This window comes from Oncorhynchus mykiss, chromosome 23, assembly GCF_013265735.2.
Source record: "Oncorhynchus mykiss isolate Arlee chromosome 23, USDA_OmykA_1.1, whole genome shotgun sequence".
In the NCBI taxonomy this organism is placed as follows: Eukaryota; Metazoa; Chordata; class Actinopteri; order Salmoniformes; family Salmonidae; genus Oncorhynchus; species Oncorhynchus mykiss.
This window is the reverse complement of record NC_048587.1, coordinates 1477167-1488860: the sequence shown is the minus strand read 5'-3', so window position 1 is coordinate 1488860 and position 11694 is coordinate 1477167. Positions and strand designations below refer to the sequence as shown.

At 44.2% G+C, this 11694-nt stretch overlaps 1 protein-coding gene across 4 annotated transcripts in view; it reads left to right on the top strand.

Moving 5' to 3' along the window:
• Positions 1 to 2248: 2248 nt before the first annotated feature.
• Positions 2249 to 11694, top strand: part of LOC110517589 (regulator of G-protein signaling 7-like) — a 133632-nt gene continuing 124186 nt past the window's right edge. For all 4 annotated transcript variants that reach the window (XR_005039161.1, XM_036960123.1, XM_036960122.1 and 1 more), the window contains exon 1: positions 2249 to 2364. Coding sequence is in view for 3 of the 4 variants with exons in the window: in XM_036960123.1 (XP_036816018.1) it covers positions 2287 to 2364 (78 nt within the window). In the remaining variant the exon portion in view is untranslated. The remainder of the gene's footprint in view (positions 2365 to 11694) is intronic.

Here is an 11694-nt window from a genome sequence, read left to right as displayed (position 1 = left end):
AATTTCCAAATGAATTATCATCACATGGATTCGACTGACAACTGACGACCTGATCTGAGGGTCTCTATCGGAACACACGGGCTGTGGTCGGGTAGGATACACCTCAAATATCTCTTGTGGTTTAGCTAGTAACACGTCTTTGTTTTCTCCTCCGGGGGAACGTACCGGGACAACATATCTAGATAGGACAGCTGTACCAGTTGCATTGCGCGCCTCACTTCAGCTATAGGAGCTGTCCCAGGTCCTGGAACCGATTATAGCTCCTAATACATGACCTGCTTTTCAGCCATTATTTATTTTGTAAAGCGAAAAACATTTGACTGAATACGTTAATGTGGGTTGTTTGCTACACTGCGCGTGTTGATACACTAAAAGTGTCCGTTTTTAAAACCGACTATACTAGGATACGGCCATTTAACATCAAATTTGAAAAATAATGTGTCACCTTCTTTGTTGACGGTTCTAGAACATCTATGTAAAATTAGTTGATTGCTCATTTTGAGAAAAAAAGTAAGTATTGTGAGGGTTATCTACACTAAAGCTAAGTTTTTCACTGAAAGGTTCAGGATTTTACATGTTTTTATTCTAAAACTAGATATTTCTAAAACAGAATACCCAAATTGTAATCCTACAATGAAACAGCCACCCAATAACTCTTCTATCTGCAGTAGTTAACAGAATTACAGTCCATGAACAGCATCCAATAAGAGTCAAGAATCGTTGTTAGCTGGACAACACACTAACAAGGTGATAACAGAGGTTCTGTAGTCTAGTCCAGCCGATCAAAACACACTGAAGACCAGTAAACTGATATTTATCTCTTGTGATTCTCTGATCCACCTCTACACAGATGACACCATCCTGTATACTTCTGGCCCCTCTTTGGACACTGTGTTAACTAACCTCCAGACGAGCTTCAACGCCATACAACTGTCCTTCCGTGGCCTCCAACTGCTCTTAAATGCAAGTAAAACTAAATGCATGCTCTTCAACCGATCGCTGCCTGCACCTGCCCGCCCGTCCAGAATCACTACTCTGTACGGTTCTGACTTAGAATATGTGGACAACTACAAATATCTAGGTGTCTGGTTAGACTGTAAACTCTCCTTCCAGACTCACATTAAGCATCTCCAATCCAAAATTAAATCTAGAATCGGCTTCCTATTTCGCAACAAAGCATCCTTCACTCATGCTGCCAAACATACCATCGTAAAACTGACCATCCTACCGATCCTCGACTTTGGCGATGTCATTTACAAAATAGCCTTCAACACTCTACCCAGCAAATTGGATGCAGTCTTTCACAGTACCATCCGTTTTGTCACCAAAGCCCAATGTACTACCCACCACCGCGACCTGTATGCTCCCGTTGGCTGGCCCTCGCTTCATACTCGCCAAACCCACTGGCTCCAGGTCATCTAATAGTCATTGCTAGGTAAAGCCCCGCCTTATCTCAGCTCACTTGTCACCAAAACAACACCCACTCGTAGCACGCGCTCCAGCAGGTATATTTCACTGGTCACCCCCAAAGCCAATTCCTACTTTGGCCGCCTTTCCTTCCAGTTCTCTGCTGCCAATGACTGGAACAAATTGCAAAAATCACTGAAGCTGGAGACTCATGTCTCCCTCACTAACTTTAAGCATCAGCTGTCAGAGCAGCTCACAGATCACTGCACCTGTACATAGCCCATCTGTAAATAGCACATCTATCTACCTCATCCCCATACTGTATTTATTTATTTATCTTGCTCCTTTGCACCCCAGTATCTCTACTTGCACATTCATCTTCTGCACATACATCACTCCAGTGTTTAATTGCTAAATTGTAATTATTTCGCCACTACTATTTATTCCTTTACCTCACTACTCTTCTACATTTGCACACACTGTAAATATATTTTTCTATTGTGTTATTGACTGTACGTTTGTTTATGTGTAACTCTATTGTTTGTGTCTCACTGCTTTGCTTTATCTTGTCCAGGTCGCAGTTGTAAATGAGAACTTGTTCTCAACTAGCCTACCTGGTTAAATAAAGGTGTTCTCAACTAGCCTACCTGGTTAAATAAAGGTGTTCTCAACTAGCCTACCTGGTTAAATAAAGGTGTTCTCAACTAGCCTCCCTGGTTAAATAAAGGTGTTCTCAACTGGCCTACCTGGTTAAATAAAGGTGTTCTCAACTGGCCTACCTGGTTAAATAAAGGTGAAATTAAATATAAAATAAAAAATCTGCTCTTTCCCATCTCTCTTTCAGGAGCCCTTCACACTGCCAGGAGATCACGTAAAGTCATGGCGCAGACAAACAGTTATAGTCAGAGCAGCAATGGAGTGGCTGATGAATCCCCCAACATGCTGGTCTACAGAAAGGTAAGAAAGGCATCTAATATAAATAACCTAATGGGTTCTGATACTTCTCCTCAGTCCCCGACCCAAATTGTTCAAGTGGTGGGTGTTGGTGCTCTCTCCATAATGGAATGATAACTCATAGATACCTGCCTTCTATGGATGGTAATGTACTGGGTTTTGGATACCATAGAATCAGGGGTTTGGGGTGCTCGACTCAGTAGTTTCATCTAAAGTCCCAGGGTGCAGGGTTCAAAAGGGACTGGAAAAGGGTTTGGGTTTTGGATATCTTCATTTCATCTTTGTTTATTGTACCACAAATCCATAGCATGTTATTGCTGCTCTGTGTTCACATTCAATGCTTTGTTTTTTTAAAAAGAAACCCCTGAACGCTTTTTGACAATGTGTTGAAACAGAATCTAAATCATCATCTGACTCTTATTGCCCCTTGGTTTGGTGTTGAAGTAGACTCAGAATGCCCCTTGGTTTGGTGTTGAAGTAGACTCTGAATGACGCTGGTTTGGTGTTGAAGTAGACTCTGAATGCCCCTTGGTTTGGTGTTGAAGTAGACTCTGAATGCCCCTTGGTTTGGTGTTGAAATAGACTCTGAATGCCCCTTGGTTTGGTGTTGAAGTAGACTCTGAATGCCCCTTGGTTTGGTGTTGAAGTAGACTCTGAATGCCCCTTGGTTTGGTGTTGAAGTAGACTCTGAATGCCCCTTGGTTTGGTGTTGAAGTAGACTCAGAATGACCCTTGGTTTGGTGTTGAAGTAGACTCTGAATGCCCCTTGGTTTGGTGTTGAAGTAGACCCAGAATGCCCCTTGGTTTGGTGTTGAAGTAGAGTCAGAATGCCCCTTGGTTTGGTGTTGAAGTAGACTGAATGCCCCTTGGTTTGGTGTTGAAGTAGACTCTGAATGCCCCTTGGTTTGGTGTTGAATTAGACTGAATGCCCCTTGGTTTGGTGTTGAAGTAGACTCTGAATGCCCCTTGGTTTGGTGTTGAAGTAGACTGAATGCCCCTTGGTTTGGTGTTGAAGTAGACTCTGAATGCCCCTTGGTTTGGTGTTGAAGTAGACTCAGAATACCCCTTGGTTTGGTGTTGAAGTAGAGTCAGAATGCTCCTTGGTTTGGTGTTGAAGTAGACTCAATGCCCCTTGGTTTGGTGTTGAAGTAGAGTCAGAATGCTCCTTGGTTTGGTGTTGAAGTAGACTCAATGCCCCTTGGTTTGGTGTTGAAGTAGACTCAGAATGCTCCTTGGTTTGGTGTTGAAATGTACTCAGAATGCCCCTTGGTTTGGTGTTGAAGTAGACTCAGAAATCCCCTTTGTTTGGTGTTGAAGTAGACTCAGAATACCCCTTGGTTTGGTGTTGAAGTAGACTCAGAATGCTCCTTGGTTTGGTGTTGAAGTAGACTCAATGCCCCTTGGTTTGGTGGTGAAGTAGACTCAATGCCCCTTGGTTTGGTGTTGAAATGTACTCAGAATGCCCCTTGGTTTGGTGTTGAAATGTACTCAGAATGCCCCTTGGTTTGGTGTTGAAGTAGACTCAGAAATCCCCTTTGTTTGGTGTTGAAGTAGACTCAGAATTCCCCTTGGTTTGGTGTTGAAATGTACTCAGAATGCTCCTTGGTTTGGTGTTGAAGTAGACTCAGAAATCCCCTTTGTTTGGTGTTGAAGTAGACTCAGAATTCCCCTTGGTTTGGTGTTGAAATGTACTCAGAATGCCCCTTGGTTTGGTGTTGAAGTAGACTCAGAAATCCCCTTTGTTTGGTGTTGAAGTAGACTCAGAATTCCCCTTGGTTTGGTGTTGAAATGTACTCAGAATGCCCCTTGGTTTGGTGTTGAAGTAGACTCAGAAATCCCCTTTGTTTGGTGTTGAAGTAGACTCAGAATTCCCCTTGGTTTGGTGTTGAAATGTACTCAGAATGCCCCTTGGTTTGGTGTTGAAGTAGACTCAGAATGCTCCTTGGTTTGGTGTTGAAGTAGACTCAATGCCCCTTGGTTTGGTGGTGAAGTAGACTCAATGCCCCTTGGTTTGGTGTTGAAATGTACTCAGAATGCCCCTTGGTTTGGTGTTGAAGTAGACTCAGAATTCCCCTTGGTTTGGTGTTGAAATGTACTCAGAATGCTCCTTGGTTTGGTGTTGAAGTAGACTCAGAAATCCCCTTTGTTTGGTGTTGAAGTAGACTCAGAATTCCCCTTGGTTTGGTGTTGAAATGTACTCAGAATGCCCCTTGGTTTGGTGTTGAAGTAGACTCAGAATGCTCCTTGGTTTGGTGTTGAAGTAGACTCAATGCCCCTTGGTTTGGTGGTGAAGTAGACTCAATGCCCCTTGGTTTGGTGTTGAAATGTACTCAGAATGCCCCTTGGTTTGGTGTTGAAATGTACTCAGAATGCCCCTTGGTTTGATGTTGAAGTAGACTCAGAATTCCCCTTGGTTTGGTGTTGAAATGTACTCAGAATGCTCCTTGGTTTGGTGTTGAAGTAGACTCAGAAATCCCCTTTGTTTGGTGTTGAAGTAGACTCAGAATTCCCCTTGGTTTGGTGTTGAAATGTACTCAGAATGCCCCTTGGTTTGGTGTTGAAGTAGACTCAGAAATCCCCTTTGTTTGGTGTTGAAGTAGACTCAGAATTCCCCTTGGTTTGGTGTTGAAATGTACTCAGAATGCCCCTTGGTTTGGTGTTGAAATGTACTCAGAATGCCCCTTGGTTTGATGTTGAAGTAGACTCAGAATTCCCCTTGGTTTGGTGTTGAAATGTACTCAGAATGCCCCTTGGTTTGGTGTTGAAGTAGACTCAGAAATCCCCTTTGTTTGGTGTTGAAGTAGACTCAGAATGCTCCTTGGTTTGGTGTTGAAGTAGACTCAGAATGCTCCTTGGTTTGGTGTTGAAGTAGACTCAATGCCCCTTGGTTTGGTGGTGAAGTAGACTCAATGCCCCTTGGTTTGGTGTTGAAATGTACTCAGAATGCCCCTTGGTTTGGTGTTGAAGTAGACTCAGAATTCCCCTTGGTTTGGTGTTGAAATGTACTCAGAATGCTCCTTGGTTTGGTGTTGAAGTAGACTCAGAAATCCCCTTTGTTTGGTGTTGAAGTAGACTCAGAATTCCCCTTGGTTTGGTGTTGAAATGTACTCAGAATGCCCCTTGGTTTGGTGTTGAAGTAGACTCAGAAATCCCCTTTGTTTGGTGTTGAAGTAGACTCAGAATACCCCTTGGTTTGGTGTTGAAGTAGACTCAGAATGCTCCTTGGTTTGGTGTTGAAGTAGACTCAATGCCCCTTGGTTTGGTGGTGAAGTAGACTCAATGCCCCTTGGTTTGGTGTTGAAATGTACTCAGAATGCCCCTTGGTTTGGTGTTGAAATGTACTCAGAATGCCCCTTGGTTTGGTGTTGAAGTAGACTCAGAAATCCCCTTTGTTTGGTGTTGAAGTAGACTCAGAATTCCCCTTGGTTTGGTGTTGAAATGTACTCAGAATGCCCCTTGGTTTGGTGTTGAAGTAGACTCAGAAATCCCCTTTGTTTGGTGTTGAAGTAGACTCTGAATGCCCCTTGGTTTGGTGTTGAAGTAGACTCTGAATGCCCCTTGGTTTGGTGTTGAAGTAGACTCTGAATGCCCCTTGGTTTGGTGTTGAAGTAGACTCAGAATGACCCTTGGTTTGGTGTTGAAGTAGACTCTGAATGCCCCTTGGTTTGGTGTTGAAGTAGACCCAGAATGCCCCTTGGTTTGGTGTTGAAGTAGAGTCAGAATGCCCCTTGGTTTGGTGTTGAAGTAGACTGAATGCCCCTTGGTTTGGTGTTGAAGTAGACTCTGAATGCCCCTTGGTTTGGTGTTGAATTAGACTGAATGCCCCTTGGTTTGGTGTTGAAGTAGACTCTGAATGCCCCTTGGTTTGGTGTTGAAGTAGACTGAATGCCCCTTGGTTTGGTGTTGAAGTAGACTCTGAATGCCCCTTGGTTTGGTGTTGAAGTAGACTCAGAATACCCCTTGGTTTGGTGTTGAAGTAGAGTCAGAATGCTCCTTGGTTTGGTGTTGAAGTAGACTCAATGCCCCTTGGTTTGGTGTTGAAGTAGAGTCAGAATGCTCCTTGGTTTGGTGTTGAAGTAGACTCAATGCCCCTTGGTTTGGTGTTGAAGTAGACTCAGAATGCTCCTTGGTTTGGTGTTGAAATGTACTCAGAATGCCCCTTGGTTTGGTGTTGAAGTAGACTCAGAAATCCCCTTTGTTTGGTGTTGAAGTAGACTCAGAATACCCCTTGGTTTGGTGTTGAAGTAGACTCAGAATGCTCCTTGGTTTGGTGTTGAAGTAGACTCAATGCCCCTTGGTTTGGTGGTGAAGTAGACTCAATGCCCCTTGGTTTGGTGTTGAAATGTACTCAGAATGCCCCTTGGTTTGGTGTTGAAATGTACTCAGAATGCCCCTTGGTTTGGTGTTGAAGTAGACTCAGAAATCCCCTTTGTTTGGTGTTGAAGTAGACTCAGAATTCCCCTTGGTTTGGTGTTGAAATGTACTCAGAATGCTCCTTGGTTTGGTGTTGAAGTAGACTCAGAAATCCCCTTTGTTTGGTGTTGAAGTAGACTCAGAATTCCCCTTGGTTTGGTGTTGAAATGTACTCAGAATGCCCCTTGGTTTGGTGTTGAAGTAGACTCAGAAATCCCCTTTGTTTGGTGTTGAAGTAGACTCAGAATTCCCCTTGGTTTGGTGTTGAAATGTACTCAGAATGCCCCTTGGTTTGGTGTTGAAGTAGACTCAGAAATCCCCTTTGTTTGGTGTTGAAGTAGACTCAGAATTCCCCTTGGTTTGGTGTTGAAATGTACTCAGAATGCCCCTTGGTTTGGTGTTGAAGTAGACTCAGAATGCTCCTTGGTTTGGTGTTGAAGTAGACTCAATGCCCCTTGGTTTGGTGGTGAAGTAGACTCAATGCCCCTTGGTTTGGTGTTGAAATGTACTCAGAATGCCCCTTGGTTTGGTGTTGAAGTAGACTCAGAATTCCCCTTGGTTTGGTGTTGAAATGTACTCAGAATGCTCCTTGGTTTGGTGTTGAAGTAGACTCAGAAATCCCCTTTGTTTGGTGTTGAAGTAGACTCAGAATTCCCCTTGGTTTGGTGTTGAAATGTACTCAGAATGCCCCTTGGTTTGGTGTTGAAGTAGACTCAGAATGCTCCTTGGTTTGGTGTTGAAGTAGACTCAATGCCCCTTGGTTTGGTGGTGAAGTAGACTCAATGCCCCTTGGTTTGGTGTTGAAATGTACTCAGAATGCCCCTTGGTTTGGTGTTGAAATGTACTCAGAATGCCCCTTGGTTTGATGTTGAAGTAGACTCAGAATTCCCCTTGGTTTGGTGTTGAAATGTACTCAGAATGCTCCTTGGTTTGGTGTTGAAGTAGACTCAGAAATCCCCTTTGTTTGGTGTTGAAGTAGACTCAGAATTCCCCTTGGTTTGGTGTTGAAATGTACTCAGAATGCCCCTTGGTTTGGTGTTGAAGTAGACTCAGAAATCCCCTTTGTTTGGTGTTGAAGTAGACTCAGAATTCCCCTTGGTTTGGTGTTGAAATGTACTCAGAATGCCCCTTGGTTTGGTGTTGAAATGTACTCAGAATGCCCCTTGGTTTGATGTTGAAGTAGACTCAGAATTCCCCTTGGTTTGGTGTTGAAATGTACTCAGAATGCCCCTTGGTTTGGTGTTGAAGTAGACTCAGAAATCCCCTTTGTTTGGTGTTGAAGTAGACTCAGAATGCTCCTTGGTTTGGTGTTGAAGTAGACTCAGAATGCTCCTTGGTTTGGTGTTGAAGTAGACTCAATGCCCCTTGGTTTGGTGGTGAAGTAGACTCAATGCCCCTTGGTTTGGTGTTGAAATGTACTCAGAATGCCCCTTGGTTTGGTGTTGAAGTAGACTCAGAATTCCCCTTGGTTTGGTGTTGAAATGTACTCAGAATGCTCCTTGGTTTGGTGTTGAAGTAGACTCAGAAATCCCCTTTGTTTGGTGTTGAAGTAGACTCAGAATTCCCCTTGGTTTGGTGTTGAAATGTACTCAGAATGCCCCTTGGTTTGGTGTTGAAGTAGACTCAGAAATCCCCTTTGTTTGGTGTTGAAGTAGACTCAGAATACCCCTTGGTTTGGTGTTGAAGTAGACTCAGAATGCTCCTTGGTTTGGTGTTGAAGTAGACTCAATGCCCCTTGGTTTGGTGGTGAAGTAGACTCAATGCCCCTTGGTTTGGTGTTGAAATGTACTCAGAATGCCCCTTGGTTTGGTGTTGAAATGTACTCAGAATGCCCCTTGGTTTGGTGTTGAAGTAGACTCAGAAATCCCCTTTGTTTGGTGTTGAAGTAGACTCAGAATTCCCCTTGGTTTGGTGTTGAAATGTACTCAGAATGCCCCTTGGTTTGGTGTTGAAGTAGACTCAGAAATCCCCTTTGTTTGGTGTTGAAGTAGACTCAGAATTCCCCTTGGTTTGGTGTTGAAATGTACTCAGAATGCCCCTTGGTTTGGTGTTGAAGTAGACTCAGAAATCCCCTTTGTTTGGTGTTGAAGTAGACTCAGAATTCCCCTTGGTTTGGTGTTGAAATGTACTCAGAATGCCCCTTGGTTTGGTGTTGAAGTAGACTCAGAATGCTCCTTGGTTTGGTGTTGAAGTAGACTCAATGCCCCTTGGTTTGGTGGTGAAGTAGACTCAATGCCCCTTGGTTTGGTGTTGAAATGTACTCAGAATGCCCCTTGGTTTGGTGTTGAAGTAGACTCAGAATTCCCCTTGGTTTGGTGTTGAAATGTACTCAGAATGCTCCTTGGTTTGGTGTTGAAGTAGACTCAGAAATCCCCTTTGTTTGGTGTTGAAGTAGACTCAGAATTCCCCTTGGTTTGGTGTTGAAATGTACTCAGAATGCCCCTTGGTTTGGTGTTGAAGTAGACTCAGAATGCTCCTTGGTTTGGTGTTGAAGTAGACTCAATGCCCCTTGGTTTGGTGGTGAAGTAGACTCAATGCCCCTTGGTTTGGTGTTGAAATGTACTCAGAATGCCCCTTGGTTTGGTGTTGAAATGTACTCAGAATGCCCCTTGGTTTGATGTTGAAGTAGACTCAGAATTCCCCTTGGTTTGGTGTTGAAATGTACTCAGAATGCTCCTTGGTTTGGTGTTGAAGTAGACTCAGAAATCCCCTTTGTTTGGTGTTGAAGTAGACTCAGAATTCCCCTTGGTTTGGTGTTGAAATGTACTCAGAATGCCCCTTGGTTTGGTGTTGAAGTAGACTCAGAAATCCCCTTTGTTTGGTGTTGAAGTAGACTCAGAATTCCCCTTGGTTTGGTGTTGAAATGTACTCAGAATGCCCCTTGGTTTGGTGTTGAAATGTACTCAGAATGCCCCTTGGTTTGATGTTGAAGTAGACTCAGAATTCCCCTTGGTTTGGTGTTGAAATGTACTCAGAATGCCCCTTGGTTTGGTGTTGAAGTAGACTCAGAAATCCCCTTTGTTTGGTGTTGAAGTAGACTCAGAATGCTCCTTGGTTTGGTGTTGAAGTAGACTCAGAATGCTCCTTGGTTTGGTGTTGAAGTAGACTCAATGCCCCTTGGTTTGGTGGTGAAGTAGACTCAATGCCCCTTGGTTTGGTGTTGAAATGTACTCAGAATGCCCCTTGGTTTGGTGTTGAAGTAGACTCAGAATTCCCCTTGGTTTGGTGTTGAAATGTACTCAGAATGCTCCTTGGTTTGGTGTTGAAGTAGACTCAGAAATCCCCTTTGTTTGGTGTTGAAGTAGACTCAGAATTCCCCTTGGTTTGGTGTTGAAATGTACTCAGAATGCCCCTTGGTTTGGTGTTGAAGTAGACTCAGAATGCTCCTTGGTTTGGTGTTGAAGTAGACTCAATGCCCCTTGGTTTGGTGGTGAAGTAGACTCAATGCCCCTTGGTTTGGTGTTGAAATGTACTCAGAATGCCCCTTGGTTTGGTGTTGAAATGTACTCAGAATGCCCCTTGGTTTGATGTTGAAGTAGACTCAGAATTCCCCTTGGTTTGGTGTTGAAATGTACTCAGAATGCTCCTTGGTTTGGTGTTGAAGTAGACTCAGAAATCCCCTTTGTTTGGTGTTGAAGTAGACTCAGAATTCCCCTTGGTTTGGTGTTGAAATGTACTCAGAATGCCCCTTGGTTTGGTGTTGAAGTAGACTCAGAAATCCCCTTTGTTTGGTGTTGAAGTAGACTCAGAATTCCCCTTGGTTTGGTGTTGAAATGTACTCGGAATGCCCCTTGGTTTGGTGTTGAAGTAGACTCAGAATGCTCCTTGGTTTGGTGTTGAAGTAGACTCAATGCCCCTTGGTTTGGTGGTGAAGTAGACTCAATGCCCCTTGGTTTGGTGTTGAAATGTACTCAGAGTGCCCCTTGGTTTGGTGTTGAAATGTACTCAGAATGCCCCTTGGTTTGATGTTGAAGTAGACTCAGAATTCCCCTTTGTTTGGTGTTGACGTAGATACATCTCAAATGTCTGTTCCCTACATAGTGCACTACTTTTGACCAGGGCCCATATAAGTCTGGGCCCAGGTTCCCAGAAGCATCTCAAGGCTAAGTTAATGGTTAGAATCTTCATAGGAGCATCGCTAAATCTCTGAGCTGTTTCCCAGAAACCGTCGTTAGTGAAGTTGAAGGCTTTTCGTTTAGCGACTGCCTCAGACCACTCGTAGAACAGCTAACAGCTAGCTTTCTGACCTTCCGCATCACTTTATACACAGAAGAGATCTGCTAAACATAGAATCAAATCAAATGTATTTATAAAGCCCTTCTTACATCAGCTGATATCTCAGAGTGCTGTACAGAGGGCCTCCCGGGTGGCACAGTGGTTTAGGGCACTGCATCGCAGCGCTAGCTGTGCCACCAGAGACCCTGGTTTCGCGCCCACGCTCTGTCGCAGCCGGCCGCGACCGGGAGGCCCGTGGGGCGACGCACAGTTAGGAAGGGTTTGGCCGGTAGGGATATTCGAGCCTCATCGCGCACCAGCAACTCCTGTTGCGGGCCGGGCCGGGCGCAGTGCGCGCTAACCAAGGTCGCCAGGTGCACAGTGTTTCCTCTAACACATTGGTGCAGCTGGCATCCGGGTTGGATGCGCGTTGTGTTAAGAAGCAGTGTGGCTTGGTTGGGTTGGGTTGTGTTTTGTAGGACTTTCGACCTTCGTCTCTCCAGAGCCCGTATGAGACAAGATAGTAACTATTAACTATTAATAATTGGATACTACGAAATTGGGGAGAAAAGGTATATTTTTTTAAGTGCTGTACAGAAACCCAGCCTAAAACCCCAAACAGCAAGCAATGCAGGTGTAGAAGCAATGACGCTGTTTATCTGTCTCTGTGACCACCGATAATTTGGGAACGAAGTTCACTCTGAA